This window comes from Lacerta agilis, chromosome 11 (genome assembly GCF_009819535.1).
Source record: "Lacerta agilis isolate rLacAgi1 chromosome 11, rLacAgi1.pri, whole genome shotgun sequence".
Classification (NCBI taxonomy): domain Eukaryota; kingdom Metazoa; phylum Chordata; class Lepidosauria; order Squamata; family Lacertidae; genus Lacerta; species Lacerta agilis.
In genome coordinates this window covers 58801056-58826942 of record NC_046322.1, presented here as the reverse complement: position 1 = coordinate 58826942, position 25887 = coordinate 58801056, and the positions used below count along the sequence as shown (strand labels likewise).

Sequence of the window (25887 nt, the reverse complement as noted above, 5' to 3'; positions counted from 1 at the left end):
CTCAAGCACAAGGTAGTGCTCACAAAATTTGTGTGTGTGTGCCGTAGAAGTTACGACAGCTGGGGGAACCTGCATGGCTTTTGGGATTTGCAGTGGTTTCACCAGAAATACAAGTTCTCAGTTGGGGGGGGGGGGAGAGAAAATCAAGCAGTTCCTTCTGGGGAAATTTCCATTTTTCAAATCTCTCCCACTCATTTTCTCATCATTCTCCTCCAAACTGTTATTATCAGCAACATTTCTAAAACATAAATAAATTGAATAAATCTCAACAACTCCATTGACTTCAATGGATAATTTTGGCACAATCTATAAACAGAAGTGCCCTGAAGTCAGTATCTAAAGAGGTTCCATTTTCAATAGGATATTTGTTCACACACTGGCATGCATGTAAATGGCTTTCATTTCCTTGGCGTATAAATGTATGGACAATGGGCATATCTGAGCACCTATTGTTTGTCCCTCGAGGCAAATTCAATAAAGGGCATCATTCAGATGCTCAAAAGGCAAGCCCTGCCTGCCAATCCCTTACATCACAATCGAGTGCAATATTCCAAAGGCTCATCATTGCTATTGTTAAGAGCCGCATCTCCTGCTGCTGCCATTGCTTCCGTTTCAGCTTCAAAAGCTGGATTGAACCTCCCAGGTGTGTAGTCGTTCCTTTTCAGATCTGTGGAGAAAACAGTGAAAACTCTGATCATAATTCCTTGGCATATACAAAGTGTTAAATCGATCCATTACATGGTAGAGAACAGGAAAGAAACCACGCTTATATTATTGTCTTTCCCAAGTCCCACTACACAAGTCCTGGTTTCAAAGAGGTGAAAGGTAAGCCAATCACTCAGCAAACATAACGCCTTTTCTGCTTTTAAACCTTCTGTGCCTTCTGCTGTGTGCCTGGGCTCAAACTGACCCCTCGTCAGGAATGGGCTTTGTTGTGAACTCCTGATGCACCCAAGAAACAGAATAAGAGGTAGAGGATTCAGAAGGGAAATAGAGACGAGGGGAGAGTTGGGCTGACCAAGTTGTGGGTAGCAAAGTAATGGGGTAATGGCTGATGGACCAGCTTAAGAAAAATAATAATTTGTAAAATCCTTATGAACATAGAAGATTTATAAGACACCCCGTGGTATGTGTTCAATAAGTATTTGACATTTGTTTGCATCATTAAAAAATGTCATCCTGTATAAAAATCAACAGATGTTTATGGATTATGCTCAGTGATCACAAAGAGAAAAAGTGAGTTGAGTTCTTGGGTTGGTTGCTCCATCTTGCTAAGCAATTACTGCATCTCCATACCTTCCTCTTTTAGAAAAAACCCAGTTTCTCCCAAGCAATTCATGATTGGAAGTTGAGAACAAAACTTGACTTTCTGACTGTGGTTTGTTTGGCCAAAACAAACTGCATGCTGGTTCACACATAACGTGAAGTCAGCCTCTAGTTTGTTCCCTCCCTGAAGGAGAAAGTGCTAGGAAGGAGCAGAGGGAGTTGGGCGCTCAAGCATGGTGCTCACTGCCTTAAGAGACAACTTTAAAATAAACTATGTTTTAATGTGACATGTCAAGCAGGGCATAGTGAGCATACAGAAGTGCAATCACAGCAATTATTATTGCCTTTTCCCATCTCCAAGCATGTGAAAAGTGCTTGCAGGTACAGGGTCTGAGAACTAGGAGATCAGAAGCTAGGAAGAGGCCAGAATTTAGGCAACAGATGAGCATAATTCGCCATCCATCCTGGACTCAGAGACAGCTGTTCTCCAGACTGTTTGTTTCTGTAATGGCCACCACAGCGCCACCATGGTGATATCGGGCTGTGTTGCCCTGATTTGGTGTGTATCACAGGGCGATATGTAACCTTGGTTAACCTTGCAAAATAATCAACCAGCAGATGGGTTGGTTGATTCAGGATTCACACTCAGTACCTGCACCATAACTTGTTGACATTTCTAATCAATGAAGTCATGGCATGTTTAAATCCAAAGTAGTTGTGCTGTGTTTATTGCAATTTCACCATGCTTGGGCTCCACCACCCACGGATTCATGGCGCCTGGAGCTAGCAAAATGCAGAGCTTTTCTATTGCTTACCAGGAAGTCTGAGTTTCCTACAACAAGAGTTGCAGCAATGATTTGAAATGAAGTTTTTGATTGCTTCTTCTCCAAGGTTTGCTGGTCCAAATACCATCCCTCTAGATCTGGAAGAAACAACATTACAAATGAATTTTTAGCCTGTGTTTTTATCTATTTCCCAAAATACTGCAAAGCAAAGCAGTGGTATGATAGCAGTTTGTTTAAACTAAAAAGCTTTAAAATACGAGGCTCAACTCCCCAGGTGCTGCTAGATTGCAAATTCTGGCACCCCTAGTATTGGCTATGCTGGATGGGGAGATGGGAACTGGAGTCCAGCAACATCTGGGGGGGTCACAGGTTCCCCACCCTGATATAGATATATAATGGCTGCTTGCCCAGTTACAGGTTGCCGCCTGTCGTGGCTGGCTCAGATCTCCCAGGCCGGCTGCTTTTAATGGCAGGCTTTCCCACCATCTAACCAGGGGCGGAGGATGGGGGTGCGGTGGGGGCAGGTCGCCTCAGGTGTCACCACTGAGGAGGGTGACAAAATGCCGGTCAGCACTCACCGTGGGGCCTGCAGCACATCCAAGCCACGCGTCTCTCCTGGGAGTGACGTGGTGGCTTGGGCGCCCACAGGCTCCATACTGCCCCAAACAGTCCACTCGCTGCCTCCCTCCTCCCCCCAGCAGTAGGGCGGCTGAGTGGGAGGAGACAGGCAGACTCCTTGGAGGCCCTGCGGAGCGTCCTGCCCTGGCTGGCCCTGGCCCTGGGTGCAGGGCACGTGCGCTGCCCCAGGCAACCTATCAGCTTGCTCCGCCGCTGTTGGTGGCACTGGGCTTAGTCATCTCCAACTAAGCAGTTCCTTATTCTGTTCTTGTTGCAGAATGAGGGGGCTTTCCCTCCAAGGCAACCATAGCAAAGCACATACGACTTTAGTTGGGAAATAAGCACCACCTAACACCAGCCACATTTGGAACAAGATTGGGATTGCTGGATATTTTCAGTCCCACATTTTATAAGGGAAGGAATACCCATGAGCATGTTCAGAAAAAGCCTCCCTAGAAGACTGATAAATCTACAAACAAATATTATGAGTCCATAGCACATGAAGATCAGTGAATCTCAAAAGAGTCATCTACCTGGGGACCAACACTGTGACTGTAGGGAGAATTGATATTTGGGTGACCAGGAAAGCAACCAATGAGCTGGGAAACCTCTGATTCAAAGATCCCCCTCTTCATGAATTTACAAAGTGGCCCTAACTTAAGCAAGAAATTATTTCACAGTACCAGATGTCTCCATGCCTCTGCCAGACTGTAATATGGAGATAATACTGGCCTGTCCCTTTAGAGTTTTTAGAAAGCTTTTCATTTTTAGAAAAGGTCTACTGGACTAGTCAGATCCATCAGTACTACTGAATAAAGTTGCTGTAATTCAAAGTGGTGTTCAAACCCAATGGAAACAACCAAATATTTGTTTATTTGTGTATTTTATTTCAAATCTTGCTCTCTCATCCCTTTGGAACTGGCAGCTGGGGTGTTTATTTCCACATTTTGTATCCAATCTTTGCCAAATGCTCCAAACGACCAGTTGTTGTTGTTCAGTCGTTCAGTCGTGTCCGACTCTTCGTGACCCCATGGACCAGAGCACGCCAGGCACGCCTATCATTCACTGCCTCCCGCAGTTTGGCCAAACTCATGTTAGTAGCTTCGAGAATACTGTCCAACCATCTCATCCTTTGTCGTCCCCTTCTCCTTGTGCCCTCCATCTTTCCCAACATCAGGGTCTTTTCCAGGGAGTCTTCTCTTCTCATGAGGTGGCCAAAGTACTAGAGCCTCAACTTCAGGATCTGTCCTTCTAGTGAGCACTCAGGGCCGATTTCCTTGAGAAAGGTTTGATCTTTTTGCAGTCCATGGGACTCTCAAGAGTCTCCTCCAGCACCATAATTCAAAAGCATCAATTCTTCGGCGATCAGCCTTCTTGATGGTCCAGCTCTCACTTCCGTACATTACTACTGGGAAAACCATAGCTTTAACTATACGGACCTTTGTTGGCAAGGTGATGTCTTTGCTTTTTAAGATGCTGTCTAGGTTTGTCATTGCTTTTCTCCCAAGAAGCAGGCGTCTTCTAATTTCGTGACTGCTGTCACCATCTGCAGTGATCATGGAACCCAAGAAAGTGAAATCTCTCACTGCCTCCATTTCTTCCCCTTCTATTTGCCAGGAGGTGATGGGACCAGTGGCCATGATCTTAGTTTTTTTGATGTTGAGCTTCAGACCATATTTTGCGCTTTCCTCTTTCACCCTCATTAAAAGGTTCTTCAATTCCTCCTCACTTTCTGCCATCAAGGTTGTATCATCAGCATATCTGAGGTTGTTGATATTTTTTCCGGCAATCTTAATTCCGGTTTGGGATTCATCCAGCCCAGCCTTTCGCATGATGAATTCTGCATATAAGTTAAAAAAGCAGGGAGACAATATACAGCCTTGTCGTACTCCTTTCCCAATTTTGAACCAATCAGTTGTTCCATATCCAGTTCTAACTGTAGCTTCTTGTCCCACATAGAGATTTCTCAGGAGGCAAATGAGGTGATCCGGCACTCCCATTTCTTTAAGAACTTGCCATAGTTTGCTGTGGTCGACACAGTCAAATGCTTTTGCGTAGTCAATGAAGCAGAAGTAGATGTTTTTCTGGAACTCTCTAGCTTTCTCCATAATCCAGCGCATGTTTGCAATTTGGTCTCTGGTTCCTCTGCCCCTTCGAAATCCAGCTTGCACTTCTGGGAGTTCTCGGTCCACGTACTGCTTAAGCCAGCCTTGTAGAATTTTAAGCATAAGCTTGCTAGAGTGTGAAATGAGTGCAATTGTGCGGTAGTTAGAGCATTCTTTGGCACTGCCCTTCTTTGGGATTGGGATGTAAACTGATCTTCTCCAATCCTCTGGCCACTGCTGAGTTTTCCAAACTTGTTGGCATATTGAGTGTAGCACCTTAACAGCATCATCTTTTAGGATTTTAAATAGTTCAGCTGGAATACGACCAGTACCCTGGAGTTATGATTTGTGTTGTTCCGAGCATTCAAAGCAAGCTGCATTCTAACTGCCTCAGAACTCCAAGGGGCAGTTGATACAGAACTCAGACCAGCTTCACTCTTCTCGGGTCTTCTTAGGTCATGAGGAGAAAGCCCTGGAAAAAGCCCTTGCATACCAGAGACAGGTTGAAGAACCGATCTCATGTTAGGTGTACATATGCAGCACTCCTCAGTTCCCCACCAACATAGCAGTGTTTTCCCAGATAAGAACAAATCGACTTTTATTTCCTTTTGTCCTGTCTGAGAGCCACTTGGTAGGCTTTTAACAATGGAGAGGGAAGGGAGTGGAGCATAGGAATGCAGAGGAGGAGTGTACAAGACAAGAGCCCAATTATCTGCATGAAGGGGGTCCATACAACAAAAGGGTTTATGTGCGGTTGTGCAATTTCTTCACCCCTGGGGAAGTCTGATTCCTGGCACTTACGATTGCAGGTACAGCAGTCTTTTCCATTCCTACGTCTCAAGGTGGGAAATGCAGAATTTGCCCTAGAATGATGGCATTGCTTTAGCTGCACATCACTATTTGCTCAAACTTTAGATGTCCATATGATACTGTGCCTAAGTATCTAACGGTTATCTTTTGCCTGTGCTTTTCTCCAGCATGAACTTCTATCGCCAGCCTTCCCAGTACCAAAGCTCCACCCCAGGCGCATTATGGCTCCTTCCCGGTCCGGCTGTTGTGCAGGGTATCCTGCGTGCAACTGGGTTGCCTTTGTCTTGGCTCTTATGGGGTGCATAATGAGCATCTGCTCCACATCTGCCAACCTTGAATGGAGAGTGTGGCAGGTTGAGAACATCATGTGCAGCAACAAATCTGGCATTGTGGGATCTGGAGTGCTGTTCCGTGCGCAGAATTACAATGAAGAAAATCAACATCATATGCGTACCATTAAACGATGAGGAGTCCCTACCCTCTGAAATCATCCTTGCCATTGGCCTCAATTGCCAATGCAGTGACCGTTTTTTGTATGGCCTTTGCGCTTTATAACATCTTCAAGCCTGGAAAACATCATGATTTCAACGCTACCTTCTTTTCCATTGGAGCAATTATGGACTTGGCAGCAGGTACATTTGTACTTATTTCCATTTCGTGGAATCTGCATTCTATATTAACCAACAAAGGAATTCAGCTTCCTGAGGCTTTGGGAATGCCTCCCATTCCAACAGAACAATGTGTTGTTATTTCTATCTACGTGGGGTTTATAGCTGCAGCTTCACAGCTCTTAAGTGGAACGCTGGTTCTGGGTGGAAAATACTTCTGCAAAATGGGTGAAATAAACACTTCCAAGGAAAATTTTGTAAACGACCCAGAAAGTGTTACAGATCCTGAAAGCCCAAAGCTGAGGGTGAAGTGCAGGCAGTATTACTCTTCTGTGACACTTGAGTGTGAAGAAAAAACCACTATTTGGCAGAGATATCAAAGTTATATTAAAATGGAAACCATGCCAGACTCATTAGGAATGTGGCTAAGGAATGGTTCCAGTCCTGTGACTGGCTTTTTAAAAATGGTAGCATGGAACGTTGTATATATTTATTATCAAATTTGTTGGTTTTTATCTTTTCTTATGCATATTCTGTTTGATTTTTTCTTTTTAACTGAATGCTTCTGTATCCCACCCTGGGATGCTTACAACATAGGGTTAACTATAAATAGGGAGAATAAATGAAAATTTTAAAATGTTATATTTAGATATTTATTTTATGCTATATCTCTTTTAGCAATAAAAAGAATGCTATCTCATTACACACATGCTGGAGTGCTTATTTCGTTGCAGACTCGACTGTCTATATTGCTTTTCAAATTTTCTGCATTTCAGAAACACTGCAAATCGCAAAAGGTTCTGGGGCATGCTTGCTGTGTGTGTGTGTGTGTGTGTTTGCAGTCCATTTTACAGAGAATACTGGCCAAGCCCTTGAGTGCCTGTGTGCTGCTCCCAGCCCTGGCCAGCAAGAACAATGATCAGGGACACCCGGTGTCAGTGGTCCAGAGAGACCTAGGCCACTTCCAGCTTTAGGCAGAATAAAAAATTAAAAATGATGGAACACAAAACAAAATCGCGTCACACACCAAAGAAGTGAGGTGTAATTAAATATGATGAAATATCTGCGAACAAAGAAGAGAATCATGTCTTTTACCATATCACATCTCTCATTTGCTTAAGTTTGCAGCTCTGAAAGTGGGTGTCACATTTTGGTCTGCTGCAGGTAGAAACAAGTTGAGAGAACAATCAGATACCAAAAAAATATAAGAAGGGACTTAATCTGAGGCCCACTTTGAGGTTGTGCACCAGGCCATATGCCCCCCTGCAACCCCTCACCCAAACTGGCCCTGCTTACAGGATTACTTCAAAAACTCCTGCTGCTTCTGAACACCAAACATGACAGTGGAATGGGCCCGAAGGTACAAATGCTGTGCTATTTTTCTAGAAAGATTGGTGCTGGAGCACCTGAACGCCTTCCTTGTTCTCTTACAATTGCAACAGTGCCCACCTGAGAGGTGCCAGAACTGAGACCCAGCTAGTTGTGGCTGAAAAAAAGCCGTGTACAAACTATAATTTTGAACGGATCCATGATATTCTTAAGAGTCCTGTAAACATTTCAGTTTTTTAGGCATCCAGAAGGTTGGGTTCCATTTTCTGCCAAACTGCACCAGGTCTTATTTTATTTTATTGCTGCCATAAATACAATTCTGCTCCTTACAGCTTTCCCACAGTGATTTACAGCTGGGAATGACTTTGACAGAAGACCACAGATGTGGTGTTTGCCCGTTCTTTTGGAAATGTCTGTACAGGGGGAGAGAAAGGGTTAATAGGTAGACCAATAGAAAAGCCCAGAGGTGGAGCCTGTTTTTAAAAGGCTTAGCCAGAGGTTTAGACAGTTGGGGAAAAGCAGTTGGAAATAGAGAGGCAGTTGCTTCGGTTGGTTTCTTGTGGGTGGGAGGCATAGGAGTCAGAGTGAGTTAGAGACAGAGGGGAGACAGAGAGAGTGAATCTCAAAGTATTTAAAACTTGTTTGCGTTCACATTAAACTGGAATCTTTGTTAATACGTTGCAACCTGACTGAGTCTGAATATATTACCGGGGAAACCTGGTTGGTGGCAGTGGAAGAGATAAGCAGGGTCAATAGTCCGTGGAACGACCGGGGGGCTCTGTGCAAACACCACTACAGTTATTTAGGAACAGATTTCCCTGTACAACACGGCAAAATTGTTATCTATAAGGATGGTGCTCTCTGTGTCAATAATCCATACTGTAAAATAATAATAATAATACATTACACATTTGTAAAAGTCAACAGTTTCATAACGTAACCTTGGACGTAGTAATCTTTGACCTGCGTATCCAGCCTAGGCCACTACTTTCCTGATAACTCCTGGTGTCATTGTTCTCCATCTCAATCAACTTGCTCACTTCATCCTTTGGTTTCTCAAAATTTGTTCTGGAGTAAGTTATAATGATTACCTGTCAGGGTCACCTGGTCCCTATGCAGGGGCAGAGGAAGGGGGTGGTCGCCCCGTGTGTCACCACTTGGGTGGGTGACAAAATGCTGGGCAGCACTCACCGCAGGGCCTGCAGCGCACCCGAGCCACGCGACTCTCCTGGGAGTGATGTGGTGGCTTGGGTGCCCGCAGGCTCCGCGCTGCCCAAACGGTCCGCCCGCGCCTCCACCTCAGCTGTAAGGTAGCTGAGTGGGAGGAGGCAGGCAGACTCCTCGGAGACCCTGCAGAGTGTCCTGCCCTAGCTAGCGCCACCCCAAGCAACCGATTGACTTGCTCCACCGCTGCATCTAACCATTTGAATCCTGGACCAATCCAGCCAAGGTGAGTGGGTCTGCAATGTACCTTATTTCTGTTTCACAGATGCCAACTCTACAGGGATGAGGCATCTTCAGCCCCCCAGTGTCTGCTGGGATAGGGCTGAGCAATGGAGGGACAGAGGAGGCTGAGCCCTTCCTTGCCTGCCCTCCCCCTCCCTCCTACTATTGTCTGCTGTCCTCTGCCACCTTGGGAGGTGCTGTGCGGCCTGGCTGTAGGTTGTCCTGCCCGCGCAGTGTGGGGAAATGCCGCACAGCCTGGCAGAGCCTGGCTGGAGGCTGCCCTGGGCCATGTAGCATCAAGATACACCAAACCAGCACTTGGGAGGTCTGTGACAGTTGCGCAACATCACAATGCGCATGGCATCACATATGCACGGCACATGTGTGACATCACACACGCACAACAGCCCCCCCCCCCGTTGAGTGAAACTCAGGGCCTCTGCTCTGCTTCATTGAGAAACAGCAGTTCACCAACAAAATTTAGAAAATTCAGTAGTGTGATAACCTAGCCGTTATTCAGGGTTATGTTTTTTATGAAAACCACCCTCAGATTATGTATATTACATGGAAAATGTACATTACATGCACACATTAGTTTGTGATTACATATTTCTTGTTTGTTTCCTGAATAAAAATGAGAACTAACTTAACTAATAAGACCTAAGGCTGATCTTGAGAATAAGATAAAGGAAAGGTAAAGGACCCCTGGACAGTTAACTCTAGTCAAAGGCAACTATAGGGTTGCAGGGCTTATCTCACTTTCAGGCCAAGGGAGCCAGTGTTCATCCACAGACAGCTTTCCAGGTCATGTGGCCACCACGACTAAACTGCTTCTGGCACAATGGGACACTGTGATGAATGCCAGAGCACATGGAAACACTGTTTACCTTCCCATGGCAGTAGTACCTACCGGTATTTATCTACTTGCACTGGTACGCTTTCAAACTGCTTGGTTGGCAGGAGCTGGGACAGAGCAACAGGAGCTCACCCCTTCGCGTGGATTTGAACCATCAACCTTCCAATTGGCAAGCCCAACCAGCTCAGTGCACAGCGCCACCCACATCCCTTGATCTTGAGAATATGCCACACACTGCCTGGTACTGCAAGCATTCTTTACTCTGAAATGTATTTTGTTTTCTTCTGTTGTAGCACATGACTCAATTTATTCACATAAATCAACAGGACCTGCTATCAACTAGTATGTATTTGTGTGGTCTGGACCATGTAGTCTGGAATGGAGCTGAAGAAAACGTCTCCTACACAAAACAACAATGAAGCCCCTCTCTGGTAGAACCATCTGTTGTGAGAGATATGGGCCAGAACTTGTAGTACAAAACATCAGCACATGTTGTGCTGCACAGTTACCCTTCTTACTATCGAGTCTAAGAAAGCATAACCACTAAATTCATTCTATACTTATTTAGAAAAGGGAAGACTACAGATGAATTGTACTGTATTTAAAAATGCACTCCCAGGATAAACAAAGTGTCTCATCTGTTTGATTTAGCTACACACAAACTGGACAGACATTTCTTAGGTAAGTAAAGCACTGGCGACTGAAGATTTCAGATCATTGCCAGAATACAGTAATAGTGATTCTATGCAACATCCAGAATTACAATAACCACAATAAAAACACAGGGCAATACATTGCATTTATTTGCATCCTCACTTAATATATTTCTGCAATTTGGCACCTAGGATCAATGCTCATTAAATAGCAGTATTACTTAACTCACCATTATTCTTGAGAATGTAATTAACCCTCTAGATCTCATATAAGAGGATGTACTAAAAAATGCTGCCCATAGTAAGTGCATTTTATTTCTATATGTTAAAACAGTAAATGGGGAAAGCAAATTCTCGTTTGCCTTCTCATATAATCACTGTCTCCAGAAACAGAGAATTTTGCAAACAAGCAAAACGGGACAAAGAGGTACAAGGTATTTAAGGTTCAAATCTTTTATAAAATATATTTTGTTAATATAGGGATAAGCAAGCTTTTGAATTCTCTGACCAAAGATTTGGGCACAACCTAGACAGTCCTTTTGCAACTAGAACTTTTCCCCGGATAAAGTATTGTGGGACAATTCCCAGACTGGTTGTAAACTTTCAGAGACACCATGCATTAAAGAAACTAGCATCTCCGACTGAATTTTTACAAGCAGTGGGGATTGACGTGATTACTCCTCTCCGTGGATTTACTCAAGTGTAATTACCCAAATGCTTTTCTTAACTGATGCTTTGGCCAATCACTTCAACCCTTATATGGAAAATTACTACCAGGAAAGCATTCTAACAGAGAAGAAGGGTGGGTGGAGCAGAGAGTATAGGAGGAATGGTAGAATACCTAAGCACAGAACTTGGAGCAAGGCCACTCTTGTTTTGAATCAGGGATAGTATCATACAGAGATGGCCTTGAGAATGTACAGAGAGCCCTTCCTTTGCAGCTGAATAACCCATGGCATCCTGCACACATAATGACAAAAGGCATGGCTTCCAAGGATATTTAAACATGAATACATTTTCTTTGCAAAACTAAGTGCTGGTTGCTTCTTTGTCCTTATGTCAGGCTAGTCAGTCACACAAGTAGATTCCCATTGCGTCCTTCACTGGCGCCTGGGTGTGTGTGCGTACACACATGCCCCAGGCAGGACCAGGGGCTGGGCACAGGGGGTAAAGAAAACCCGCTGTGCCAGCCCAACCCTCACTGCCACTACTGGGCAGGGGTGGAACACTGAGGATTCACAGGGCTGTGCCGTGCCCCCTGCCCACCCACACAGGGGGAAGCCTAGCCAGCCAGGGGCGGAGCAAGGGGGCTTTGGGGGCGGTCCAACCCGTGTGCCACCCTGGAGGGGGGGTGACACTCGGCGCCACCCCCCACAACTCCCAAGTCAAGCCCCACCACCTGGCACCCCACCCTTGCTGCTGCTCGCGAGTGGCAGCCCAGGCGGACTGCGCTCCATAGTGCGCATGCATCGTGACGTCACGACGCACGATGCATGCATGCTATGGAGCAGCACCCCGCCACTGGGAGGCCAAGCGGCTCCATACGCCACTGCAGCCAAATAGCTGACCTTTCTTAGTCAGCCTGAGGCAAGATTGTCCCATTTTTGTCAGTCTAGAAACAATTTGGGGCAATAACCTGGAGTTACTCAACAAATAACTCCTTTAAACCAGTGTCATCGAAGCTCAGATTAGACACCACTTCATTCTTGGAACTATTCTGAGTTTCACCATTCTAAGAGTTTTGGGGTCCTGTTTTGACAAGCCTGACCTATGAATGTGAAGACATTAAATATCTAGTTTCAAAACAAAAGGTGTCCATGACTCCTGGAGCTTATAGCTCCACATCCAACTTTTCAAATCTGTCTTGCACTGTCATTCAGATCATGAAGATATATGTGAAAGCATTCTAAGGTAAGCAAGACCTAAGTAATCCTCCAAGACACTGTATATTAAAATTAGCGCTTTCAACTTTATTTGCAGTAGAACTGGAAAACCAGGTCTGATAATTCAATATAGATACTACATGCGCCCAGCCTGTAGCCAATGTTTTCCAGTAGGTAAGCATCTGCATTGACATTATATGAAGTTTTTCCAGTGGCCTTTAAGCTTAGTTGCAAGTACAGGGCATTACAGTATTCTATTAAGTCCATTAAAAATATACAAGCAGTTAACTGCAATGATAGCAAAAACACAAACAGTGCCCCTGTCAGCAGTGTGACAAATATGCATATGCACATCACAGCTAATATGGAATATTAATTGAATCACATGAAAGATGTCACATTTGGTATGATAAAGTGACACTAGATACTCACTGCTTGTCTTCAGGTTTAATAACAGATGGGTCTGTAAGATTCTCTCCAACCCCTGTAGAAGTCAAATTTACCAAGTATATTAGAAGGAAACTGCATTTTTAAAAAATCATTTTTGAAACTGTAGCCTATGCAATCATTTTACAGCTATCTAATCTTCCACTTTATAGGGCAGAAACTGAAAAAACAACATTACAACAAATGTTGCATGATCATTTCATTTTTGAAGCTAATTTTTATTCTTTTTCCAATTTTAATGCAACACCACCACCACCACCACAACAACATAAATCTAAAGTGTTTTGTAGATACAAATGGACACCTGAAATATATGTGAGCAAGAACTATATATCAATGTCAGGAAAAATTGAGTTCAAGAAATGCATCCCTTTGGTGTGCATTGAGACTTCTGTGATACTGAAAGAGACAGAGGTGGAATCTACACACATATAAAAACTGTTTTGAAAATGCTTTTTTAAAAAGCATTTTTAAAACTACATTGAATTTCCTGTAAGGCTCGCCAATGCCGTCTAGTGTCACATTGTACATTGCACTTAAAACACACTTTAAAACATTTTATTTGCAGCTGTCTAGCTGAGTGCAGAGCTGCACATGTGCTCTTGGATTTCCATTCGCAAACCACAGCTATTGGATCGGGGGGGGGGGTGATCTTGTGTGCTCAAACTTACACTACTGATTAATTCAACTTTGCCATCCTGGATCAAAATAATTGCATTTTGTGTCTATTATGTGTATATCTGGTTCCTTACAAACCCATCTGTGCATATGAATACTTTGCAGCTGTGTTGTTATCAGATGGATACACACACACACACACACACACACACACCAATATATACACATATTTATAGAATCTCCAGTACAAGACTAGGCTTATCTAAGAAGCTAATGACAAACATTTTTCAAAAGCAAACCAAAATATTAAGATATTACAAAACCAATTCTCAATGATTGTAAATCAGGAAGTGGAATGGAAAATAAAATGGATGAAACAGAGATCCTTTGAACATGCAAATAAACCAGGAAAGTGGCTAGCTTGGCAAATTAAGAAGAGAAAAGAACAAAATACAATAAACAAAATACAAATTGAGGATAAAGAAGTTGAAAGTCCGTCAGAGATAAGAAAAGGTTTCGCAAAATATTACAGACAACTATATAAAAAATCTGGAAATCAAGATATTAATAAAATTGTGAAATATTTGAATGGAAAAGAGGTGCGGAAGATAACGACAGAAATGAAGAACCGATTAAATCAAAAAATTGAAAAGGAGGAGATTACCAAAGCAATTAAAAATTTGAAAAGTGGGAAGGCTCCAGGACCGGATGGATTCACGGCAAGATATTACAAAAAATTTAGAGACATTCTACTTGAACCCTTCAAGGAAGTGATGAATAATATTTTAGAGAAAGCGGAAATACCAGACACTTGGAAGGATGCGTACATAACATTGATACCAAAACCTGATTCAGACTTGCTCCAAATCAAGAATTATAGGCCAATTTCGCTATTGAACAATGACTATAAGATTTTTGCTAGTATATTAGCAAATAGAATGAAGAATATATTGAAAGAGATAATTCATGAAGACCAGGCGGGCTTCTTACCAGGCAGACAGTTAAAAGATAACGTAAGAAATATAATTAATATTATTGAATATCTGACTGTCAGGAATGAGAAGCAAGCCGCTATGATTTTTGTGGATGCGGAAAAGGCCTTTGATAATATTTCGTGGGAGTTCATGGTAAAGAACTTTGAAGCAATGGATATGGGAGAAAAATTTATAAGAAGTATCAAGGCAATATATTCACAGCAAAGAGCAAAAATAATTGTAAATAATACGCTAACTGAAAGTATAGAGATTGAGAAGGGAACAAGACAAGGATGTCCACTTTCACCGCTATTATTCATCTCGGTCCTGGAAGTCCTTTTGAAGACGATAAGGCAATCAGAAAGAATAAAAGGAATTACAATCGGAAAGACTCAACATAAAGTGAAAGCCTATGCCGATGACTTGGTACTGACAGTAGAAGAACCTTTAGAAAGCGCGAACGCAGTATTAGAGGAGATGGAAGAATTTGGACAAATCGCAGGATTTAAACTTAATAGGAAAAAGACTAAAATTTTGGTTAAGAATATGAAAAATGGAGAAGCACAGGAACTGCAACAACAAGTACAAATTGAAGTGACAAAGAAAGTTAAATACTTGGGAATATGGATAACACCTAAGAATATTAATCTGTATCAAGACAACTATGAACTAACATGGAATAAAATTAAGAGAGACCTGGAAGTGTGGGAAAGGATGAAATTCTCTTTATTGGGAAGAATTTCAGCAGTAAAAATGAGCGTGCTACCGAGAATGTTATTTTTGTTTCAAACAATACCAATAATAAAAGGGACAGCTGTTTTCAGAGAATGGCAAAAGAAAATTTCAAGATTTATCTGGCAGAGGAAAAAACCCCGGATAAGATTTAAGCTATTGACAGATAGTAAGGAAAGAGGAGGTTTTTCCTTACCGGATTTGAAGCTATACTATGAAGCAGCTTGTCTATGTTGGATAAAGGAATGGATAAATCTGAAGAAACCAGATCTTTTAGACCTGGAAGGACATGATAACAGATTCGGATGGCACGCATATCTTTGGCAAGAAAAGATAAAGGTACACAGAAGTTTTGGAAACCACATCTTCCGGAAGTCCCTCTATGAAGTATGGGACAGATATAAAAATCTATTGGAAAGGAAAACACCATGGTGGTTATCCCCAATTGAAATAATCAGCATGAAAAAGACAAATATGAGTCAAAAATGGATAACTTATGAGACATTGCTCAAAAAAGAAGGTAATAAATGGAAATTAAAATCATATGAGGAAGTGAAAGAACATGTTAATAATTGGTTGCAGTACCATCAAATCAATGAAATGTTTAAAAGCGATATGAAAAAGACGGGATTTAGTGAGACGAAATCAAAGTTTGAAGTTGAGGTACTTAATAGTGACTTTAAAGTACTTGCTAAGATGTATAAAATGCTGTTGGAATGGAACTTAAAAGAGGAAGAAGTGAAGTCGGTGATGATCCACTGGGCAAAAGATTTTGGATATAACATTTTGCTAGAAGACTGGGAAAAACTTTGGAGGGAAGGAATGAAATTTACGGCATGTACGTCAATAAAAGAAAACTTATTGAAAATGATGTATAGATGGTATATCACCCCAGTTAAACTAGCTAAGATGTATAAGACGGACAATAAGTGTTGGAAATGTAAAGAAAATGTCGGTACTTTTTATCATATGTGGTGGGAATGTAAAAAGGTGAGAGTGTACTGGGATATGATATATCATGAGTTAAGAAAAATGTTGAGATATAATTTTGTTAAGAAACCTGAAGCCTTTCTGTTAGGTATTGTAGGTACAGACATTGAAAAAAAGGACATTAGACTTTTCCAATACGCAACGGCGGCAGCTAGAATTCTTCTAGCACAAAAATGGAAACAAGAAGAATTACCGACGAAAGAGGAATGGACAGTGAAAATGACTGAATATGCAGAAATGGATAAATTAACGGGAAGAATCCGAGAGCAGCGGGACCAGAAATTCATCAAAGACTGGTTAAAATTCACGAACTATTTAAAGGACAATTTACATCTGAATACGTTAATAGGGTTTCAAGAAGTTTTGTAGTGAATGTGTAGAATTATTATTGTAAGTAGGATAGTAAAGTAAGGGAATTTCTTTTGTTGATAATGTAAGCAATGGTTGATTAAAGAAGTATAATGTTAAGTTAAAAAATTAGAAAGCCATTTGAAGGGATTGACGGAAGTCAAGGCTTGACAGCCAAATGGGAAATGTATGAAAATGTTTGTTTAAAAATTATTGTAGTAGTTTAGTATAAAAATAATAAAAATTATATATATATAAAAAAAAGACAAACATTTTTCACTGGGCCTACTTCACAATTTGCCTAAATTCCAACCTTCCGAGATTATGATGGCATAAATTGAAATTGGGTGTAGGTAAAATTGAGGAGAGGTGAAGAAGTGAAATTCCCACTTAATGGCTGTCATTTGTGTCCAGTGGTGCTTCTCTTGCTGAGATTCAGATTTTCCAAGAATTCACTGGCACAGCTCATAGCCACATGGAGCTTTGTGTATTGTACTGTGGTTCCCATTTTGTGGTTCCCATTTTGTGGAATTTCCTTCTAGTTGAGATCAGAGAGGTCCCATTGCTGTTGAATGTCTGGTGCTTAAATAATAATAATAATAATAATAATAATAATAATAATAATAATAATAATAATAATAATAATAATAATTTATTTGTACCCTGCCCATCTGGCTGAGTTTCCCCAGCCACTGTGGGCTGAATACTTCTTCCTCCTCCTCCAGCAGGCTTTTAAATTGAATTCTGATATTATAGCTGAAGTGTAGGTGGGTTCCCAGGAGGCAAGACACAGTGATAACAGCAAGAACCTTTCCTGAACTACATAACTGGGAAACAGGGGCAAAGTAACTGCTTATATACATTCCTGAAAGCCTAGGCCACGCCCACTCCCAACATGATTGGCTGTCTAAACTTCCAAGCTGCAAATCAGGACTCAGAGTTCAAGGGCCAACGGCAGAGGCCCAAAGTCTGAAATGTTCTCTGATAGGACATCATGTATTGAATCAGAACACAGGAGCTCAGAATCCTTAGTCCAGACTCAAGCTCAGTCAAACACAGACCACTGAATACACAACAATAGTTTCAACTGATTTTTACTATTATTGTGTTGGGTGCCCTGTACACTTCTTAGAGATTACTAGGAACAGTGGCAGATCTTGGGGTCCCAAATTTCAGCAGTGTTCTGTGCAATGCCAAAATTTGGCACCCTTCCACCTCTAGCACTCTGATGTAAATCATAGTTGTGGCATCCCCAGCAGTGCCCCCAGGCTCTGCACCCAGTGCAGCCGAACCAGTCGTGCTCCCCTAAATCCGCCTCTGTTGGGGTTAAACAGTCTGAAATTCTTTGAAATAAATATATTAATCTTAAATTTATTACCTACCTTCACCAGCCAGTCCCAGAGCAGGTTACAATATGTAATACTATAGAGCCATGCAGAAAACCACTGCAACAGTCAATCTGCACCCCATCCCCCACTGACCAAGGCAGCAGTGATTTTCACTCTCTGAATAGCACATTAATTGCTTATTATGCTTTTAGGAGCATGCTAATATATTGTGCTATGGACAAAGGGGTGCTTGGAGCACTATGGCCTGAATATGAATTTTAAGAATATCACGATATTGAAATCCAAACCTTTTCTGAAAGCTGAACTGAATATGTCAGAGTTTGTTGTCTTTTATTGATATGCACAAACTTCCCCACAAGTCTTCCATGGCTCTGTGCAAAGACCTTCACATGCACTTAAGCTTTCAAAAGAAGCCACCCACATGGCAGTTTTAAATCACTTGACTCTTAAATTTTGAATGTGAAGATAACAATAAATGAGGTTAGGGGACTGGAAGGTTTATTTTGTTTGAAAAATGTGTCTCGGTGTAATTCAGGCCTTTTGCACACTGTAAATAAATTAAACCTTTATCTTCCAATACACATTTCCTTTGACACAATAACAGACAATTATATTGCTACTGCTTTATAGGTGGCTGTTCGTCTTTTCAAAACTGTCTTAATATTTCCCTTAAAACACACTAGTCCCAATCCAGCGCCTGTGTGTGTGTGAGAGAGATGTGATTTGCATGTGAAGCTGCTGTTTGAACAGGAGCGTCCCTATTCACTTCTGTGCCTGGGTCTGCACTGGGTGTTTAGTGTGGGATGGGCCTGTGGGGTGGACCCTTCTGTTTTATGTAGGGCCCATTTTGTGCCCATTTGTTAACCCCCACGCTTCTTGTCCCAATGCTTCTTCCATCTGAGGGTTGTACCCAGTGTCACTCATAGAATAGACCTATGTAGGTTCATCAACTTCAACAGGTTTACTCTGAGCAGAACTTAGTTCATTTCAGCCCTGGCTTTTTTGTGTGAGAAGGACTGAAGAGAGTGCAGTCTTCATAGGTGTGAATGTGCTTACTCTTTCTGTAGATGCAACTCATCTGCAGGGCCGTCTTAAGCTTATCTAGCGCCCTGGTTCAAAGATTCCTCCGGCGCCCCCCCCTTTTCCAGAGTTGTCAACCCAGCCAGGACCATCTTTAGCATATGAGGTGTGGGGTGTAAAGATCCGCCCAGCACCCTCCCCACCATATACTCCTGCTACCCAGATGGCTCCAAAGGAGAAGCAGTAAGGAGCCCACGGGCTGAGGGATCGGCTAGAACTTTTTGCCAGACTCCCCAGGATGGGTCTGGAAGGTCAGACGATGCAGGAGCGGGGTTTAAGGGGAGGGAGGAAAGGAAAGCAAAAGTTATCGCCCGCCCCCCAAGCCAGCACGCTCTCTCTCTCAGCACGAAGAGGAGGAGGAGGCAGCTGTCAGTTGCTGCCGCGGCAAACGCTGAGCAACGGAAGGGGAAAGGACACGGCTGCTAATTCATTCCTAGCCGCGATCTGAGCAAACACAGCAACCGAAAACACAAGACAAATGGGTGGGCAGTAAGACCCTGAGGCAGAGGCAGGAAAGCTGCACACTGCAGCTGTGTGCAGGGGGAAGAGCTGTGTCTTAGAGGGAAGAGGGATCGGCCTCTCCGCTCGCCTCCCTCCCGCTCTGGCCGGCCCTCAGGAGGGGGGTGGGCGAGCGGGGGATGAGGGGCGTGGCGCTGGAGCAGCGCTGGGCTTTGCGCGCCTTTCCAGCGCTCCAGCTCGGGCTTGGGGAGGCGAGGGCAGCTGGCTTGCAATCCGCCCGCCGGCGCGCGAGCGCCCGCCCGCCCGCCCACCTGCGGGGGCGGGGGCGGGTTGGGGAGGGGGCGCCCGGTATGCCGACGGGCTCGCGGGGGCGCCCGTTGGGGGCCCAGCGCCCTGGCGCACCGCGCCACCAGCCCCTATGGATGAGACGGCTCTGCTCATCTGTCTTTTTGGAAGTGTTGTTTTCCCACATGGGCAGTGATGCTTTGGGAAGGTGAACCTAGCACAGCTCAGCCCACATTTACTGAAACATTTGTGTTGTATAACCCTGCTAATTTTTTAATAAAAAAAAACAATTGCAGAAGTCAGCAGAGCACAACTGCACATTTCCTTAAAAGAAAGATAGCACTGAGAGGTTATCACTTAAAGGGGCTACATATCTCTTTAATGCTACTCTGCCCCTACCAACCCTTCATCCATCTCCCTGGGGCCACTGGAAATCTTGTTCTGCCCTGCAGCAGACCTACAGAGGAAGAGGGTGGCAACCAAATCAGTTTTCAAGCAGTGTAGAAGGCACAAGAGTTCCATTATCACTTCCTGTGAGAGAATTCTTTTAAGAGACCAAGCCATCTAAATGATAAGGTGGCAATCCAAGGGGAGCCAGAAAGGAAACAGAGTTGGGCCCCAAACTACCTGTCATAATTTCAATGAAAAGAAACTGTCATCAAAGCATGAAGAGCTTACACCTGTCTCTACTCCTTGCTTTCATGTATGTTGTACGCAAGGGTTGAATGGCCTCCCTCAGTTTTACAGCAGAGTATTTTTGGTTCTCACTTACCTTGCAAATCCAATACAAGGAGCTCTCCTCGAGTATACTCGTAAGTCCAGTGAGAAAAAGCCAGCATCATTTCTTCCAGCAAATTGCTAGGTGTGATCTCGTCCCCATTGTTGTTATTGTACTTGCGGAATTCTCCAGTCATGTACTTTTCTATTGTAAGCCACTGGTTGGCTGAATGGCAATATATTAAGAAGACTTCCAGGAACCTGAAAGAAGGATATTGTCAGTCAGGAAGTTATCTGAGTGGTGAGCATCTTCCCATGAGCCACACCACTATTGCCAAATATGAGGGGGTGGGCAGATTTAGCAGAGCAGGGGCACAGGGGGAGAAGTGGGGGGGCTGCTGTTGCTCTTAATCTCAGGGTTGTGGGTTTGAGCCCCACGTTGGGCAAAAGTATTGCAGGGGGTTGGATAGATGACCCTGTGGTCCCTTCTAACTGTACTATTCTGAGATTCTGTGAATGTTACCCAGGATGCTGCTCCCACCTGAAACCTTCGCTCATTTCAGAATTCTTAAGAACAAAAAACAGCATCTACCTGTATGTATTACTTATATAAACTTATTAATAGTGCAGCTCAGTGGCGAAGTTGCATGCTCTGCTACTGGGGATGGAGAGCAGATGGGGACGTGGCACACATCCCGGGGGGCATGGTACGCTGCCCACGAGGGCGTGGCGCACATTCTAGGGGCGTGACGCGTAGTCTGTGGGGGCATGGCGCCCGGTACGTGGGGGGGGCACCATGATGGCACCTGTGCCGTTTGCCCATTCTTTGGGGATACTTTTGTATTGGGGAGAGAAGGGGTTAATAGGTTGACCAATAAGAAAGCCCAGAGGCAGAGCCTACCTGATTTTGAGGCTCAGCCCAGAGGTTTTGACAGTTAGTTAGTTTGGTTTGTTTTTTGGGGGGGGAGATAGGGGAGTCAGAGTGAGTTAGAGACAGGGACAAGACTGAGAGGGAATAGACTGACAGCATTTCAAATGTATTTTAAAACTTGTTTGTGTTTGAAATAAACTTTAATCTTCATTGTTAACTCTACCTGACTGAGACTCAATACTTCACCAGGGAACCCTGGGTTTTTTCCAGAAAATTGGCGGCAGCGGAAGGATAAAGTAGTGGTGTCTGTGAAACGACCGGGGGCTCTGTACGAACGCCACAGCATCCTACCAGAATAGTGGTGATGGGGGCAGTCCGCTCCCTCTGCACTACCATTCCTCCGCCAGTGGTGCAGTTCTATACATGTCTACTCAGAAGTCAGTCCCACAGAGTTCAATGGGACTTACCTGACAAGAATACACCTGGCAGAAAAAGTATCACCTGCAGAGAGATACATTCTAGAACACATCTGCTAATCTGTTGGGCATGTTTCACAGTATCCTTGTACTTGTGGGGGGTGGGGGTGTTTGAGCCATCAAATCTGTTATTTAGCCAAAAAGGGCAGCAAATATTCTTTTGCTGCATTTGATGAAAACAAAAAATAATTTGCATATCTGGTAAATGCCAAAGTGCAGTCACTACCTGTAACTTTGCCTCAGAACAGAGGGTCACCTCATCTTGTTTTCTGAAACTTCAGATGGGTTTCCCATTGACTTAAAGTGGGAAATCAACTGACACCTATACACCTTTTTTTGGCTTTTTGGCAGAATTGGGTTTAATCCTAGAAGCCCTCCCAAGACTCTGAAGTGGTGGCAAAGTCTCAGAGCTTTCCTGCTTTGCCATGAATTTCTAGGCAGTCCTAATATCTCTGAGGTGGAGATTCTTGCCTCAGAATCATGCCTCATCCAAGGCAAATGCACAGCCCTTCTATTTAACAAAAAACAATAAATCTCTATAAATAACATTTTCTTTTAAGTCAAAAGGGAACACATTTGTATTTTAACTCCTGTGCACAACCAAGTTCCTTTTAATTCCCTTGAGTCATGAAGACACTCCTGTCTACGGCAAGATGCTTTACATCAAGCTTATAAAAAGCTATAACAAAAAGGCAATCACAGCATGAACAAAAGTATCTATTTCTGTACCAGAGCCATCCGATGAGACTGGTCTAGTTGCAGTCCTCCAAACAAGTGTAGTCAAAGTCCTTAAAAATCAGATAGGCTCATCTCTTCTAATAAAAACCAGGTTAAAATCTCTTCTGAAATGGAACACTGGTTTTCACTTTGATAAAGCGTTCAGATTTTTTTATGAGGAAAAGGCCAATATTACTCTTGATACTCTATAAAATTGCTTGTAAAACAAATTGTAAAATTTTATTTTTAAGAATTCAGAACCAAGTTATGAGATCTCTCATCAAATAAGTATGGCTAGATGGAGAAATCTGAAATTGAGCTGCACAGGTGGGTGTTTAAATATATTGCCTCTACAGTACATGGTACAGCAAATTAAAACATAAACTCAAATGGATTTTCTTTTTCTGCTACAGCTTTGAAACTGAGCTGAGAACTATGAAAGGCTGAATAGCTGAGATGAGTCTGGCCTTAGCCAGCCCACCACCTAAATCCAGAGGTGCCACTTTCTTTCAGAAGCCTTCCCTAGTTCTTCACCAGCTGTTTTGGGCTAGCTGTCCAAAGTTTACTTCTCTTCAAACTGTGCCCTGGCCTCTATATTTTATTTCATGGCAGAATGAGTTCTGAGCTCTGATACACTGATGGATGAATGAATGAATGAATGAATGAATGAATGAATGAATGAATGCTTGCTAGTTAGGGGGTGTGCTTCCATTTACACTGAAGCCATCCCACATTTAACCACAAGCAATTTTATTTATTTACTTATGGGACAAGGGAGTCTTCCTTCCTTTTCTTTTATTAGCAAGGTGCTGGCTTCTAAGGACAAATTATATGCTTGCGCAGAGCATAAAGCTAGTCTCTTACCCTGGTACTTCAGTGTTGAAGCTGACAATTGTATTGATTCTTCTGAAATAAACCAGTTACATGGCACCCAAAGGGTCTGGTGGTCACCCTCTACAACACATTTTACAAAGACCTTTTCATGAACACAGAGCAATTGTCATCTAAAGGTCATTGATCGAGAGTTGTCTGACCACCAGCCAAGTTAAAAGTGCAGATACAACGGGGGGGTGTCAGTGATCCCAAAAGCTTCATTTCATGCAAAATCATAGGGTGAAAAAAATGTTTTGCAGGATCACAAGGAAGCTTCTAATTGGACTTTTAAAATATAAAATTCAAGTTTGTAAATAGATTTTGTGGGGTACTCACAAGATGTGAGACTTGTTATCACCAGAGCTTTTTGATGTCAGAACTTACTGATTTGGAGAACCAGTAGTCATTATGTGCTGGAACCCAAGGAACTTTTCTTTCTTTCTTGTGCCAAAACCCCCCACCACTGATTATGAGAAAAACTGGGGCATTTTTTCACTCTCTATGCTCCTTTCTCACACAAAATAGACAGAACAGGTTCTGGTCTATCCGTAGAGTTGCTGAGTTCTAATAACTTTAAAGATAGTTTTGCAGGGTTCCTTTCACCCCAATGAGCTTAGGTCAATGCCTCTATTTCTTTGTGTTCCTCATTCAATCCAAAAGGAGTAGAATTGACCACACAACTTAAGAGGAAAAGCACTGATTGATCACTCAGTTAAGGAGTGGAGTGTCTGAAACAACTATACACCTCATCACACCTGAGGACAACCTGGAACATGGAATTGTAGAAGATTATCCCAAAAAAACTGTGGAATTTTCCATGCTGTTGGAGTGCATTTGACCCTACCTGTCAGTGGAGGGTTAAAGAAGCACACCTCAGCTGCAAATACTGCTTTGTTTATTACCCAACCCATCAGAAAATTGTGAAAATATATGTTATGGCAACATAAACAACTTTGACAATAGTCCATATTCTATTTTGCTGCTGCTGCTATTTTGTTAGTCGCCTTACCTGCTATTTTACGGCAGAATGGTGCAGCAAAACTGTATGTTACCTTGATAAATAATTCACAAAATAAATATTGGTTTGTTTGTCTTAGTTTTGAAGCAGGATTTTGTTTGCCTGGTAATACTGACTTTCGTCATTGACTGATCATCTGTGTATAAGCAAGGCTTCTTATACAGAACCTAGATGGGTTTCACCTCTTCCATGTCATGCCTGAAAACAGCTTCCATACCTTGGGGTGTAGGGAATGGTGTGTGGCTTCACTTGATTGAAGGTGTATATCAACTTCTGAGCAGCTCTTTGCTGCTGTATTTCCTAGGAATAACAACAATGCATAGTGTTTAGTGTTTTTCAACAACAACAAAAAATAGTACAAAAGTCACTACAGCTACATTATTGCAACAGTTCTTACAACAGCTCTTGAAATAAGACAGCTAGTATTATCATCATCCCCATTATTTCCGATTTACACTTTGGGGCAAGATCCTGCAGCTTGCAGGCCGCCCAGTAACTCTTTTTATGGCTGAAGAAAGAGCTGCACTGGGGGCTTCCAGCTGAGAGATCATACTCCTAACCACTACCTGTGGCTTAGATGGAGAAAACAAACGTAAGTTATAAACAGTTTTAAGACATAAGATACAGTCTTATCTGTTAAATGCTAAGAATGCCTGACCATGGTTTGTTTTCTAGCATAAATCAAAGATACAAAGCACCCCATTGTCTGACCTCTTCAGTTCCTACAGCAGATATTAAAACATCCTTGGGGTGCCTTCTATGCAGTGCCTCCCTCAAGCAGTGCAGGCAGCTTGCAAATTAGGTTTCATTGACTTTTATAGTTACATTGTCATTTTTGGTCTGTCCCAGCCTGGTGTGTCCAATATATTTTATGTGCAATGTTTGGATATAATTTCAACACATTTTCTGGTACAACAGAAGGGGACAGAAATGGCGACATTTCCCATTTATGCTACCAGGGTCCTCCCAGGTAGTCAGGCATTCAACTTCAGGAAGGACTTCTGTTAACTAATTCCTCACAGGGGTTCAACGATCACATGGAGTCAGTATAGATTTCTAGCCAAGTCATACGCACTCTGAGGCAGAGATTGAGCACGGTGCCATCATGGAAGATCTTTTGCCATGACTGAACTACTTCGGGAAGGAAAGATTTCACAATGAAGACTTGACCCAACTTCAGCACTTCATTCTCAGACCAGGTGCAAATGACCTTCATGGCCCTCCTTAGGCCTCCACCCATTTCCTCCCGAGACAACACCTGAATCATGGCCGCCATCCCATGCTGTGACCAGGAGGACATGCTTTTATCAAGATTCAGTGGGGAACTCTCTTCCAGTCTATAGACGGTCACTTCTTCTCCAGCTAAGACAAAATAAATTGGAAATATTATCTGGAAAGCACACAGTCGCATTGACTTATACAAGTAGAACAGCATACTCTGTGTTGAATTTGTTTTCTTAAAACTATTTATATACAAAGCAGTTGTTTCTTGGAACCACAATGAAGAGGTAAGATGTAATATATATTGATGCCGTATGATTTCATCCAGTAATGGTGCACTCCTATGCTTGTCT

The 25887-nt window shown here is 42.9% G+C and overlaps 1 protein-coding gene across 3 annotated transcripts in view; it reads right to left on the bottom strand.

Annotated features, from left to right (window-relative positions):
• Nucleotides 1-259: 259 nt before the first annotated feature.
• TRPM6 (transient receptor potential cation channel subfamily M member 6) overlaps nucleotides 260-25887 on the bottom strand; it is a 93845-nt gene continuing 68217 nt past the window's right edge. For all 3 annotated transcript variants that reach the window (XM_033163828.1, XM_033163829.1, XM_033163830.1), the window contains 6 exons: nucleotides 25389-25675; nucleotides 24531-24613; nucleotides 20414-20619; nucleotides 12792-12843; nucleotides 2082-2188; nucleotides 260-667 (listed from right to left, as the gene is read on the bottom strand). In XM_033163828.1, the coding sequence (XP_033019719.1) occupies nucleotides 531-667; nucleotides 2082-2188; nucleotides 12792-12843; nucleotides 20414-20619; nucleotides 24531-24613; nucleotides 25389-25675 (872 nt within the window). In that variant the 3' untranslated portion in view covers nucleotides 260-530. The remainder of the gene's footprint in view (nucleotides 668-2081; nucleotides 2189-12791; nucleotides 12844-20413; nucleotides 20620-24530; nucleotides 24614-25388; nucleotides 25676-25887) is intronic.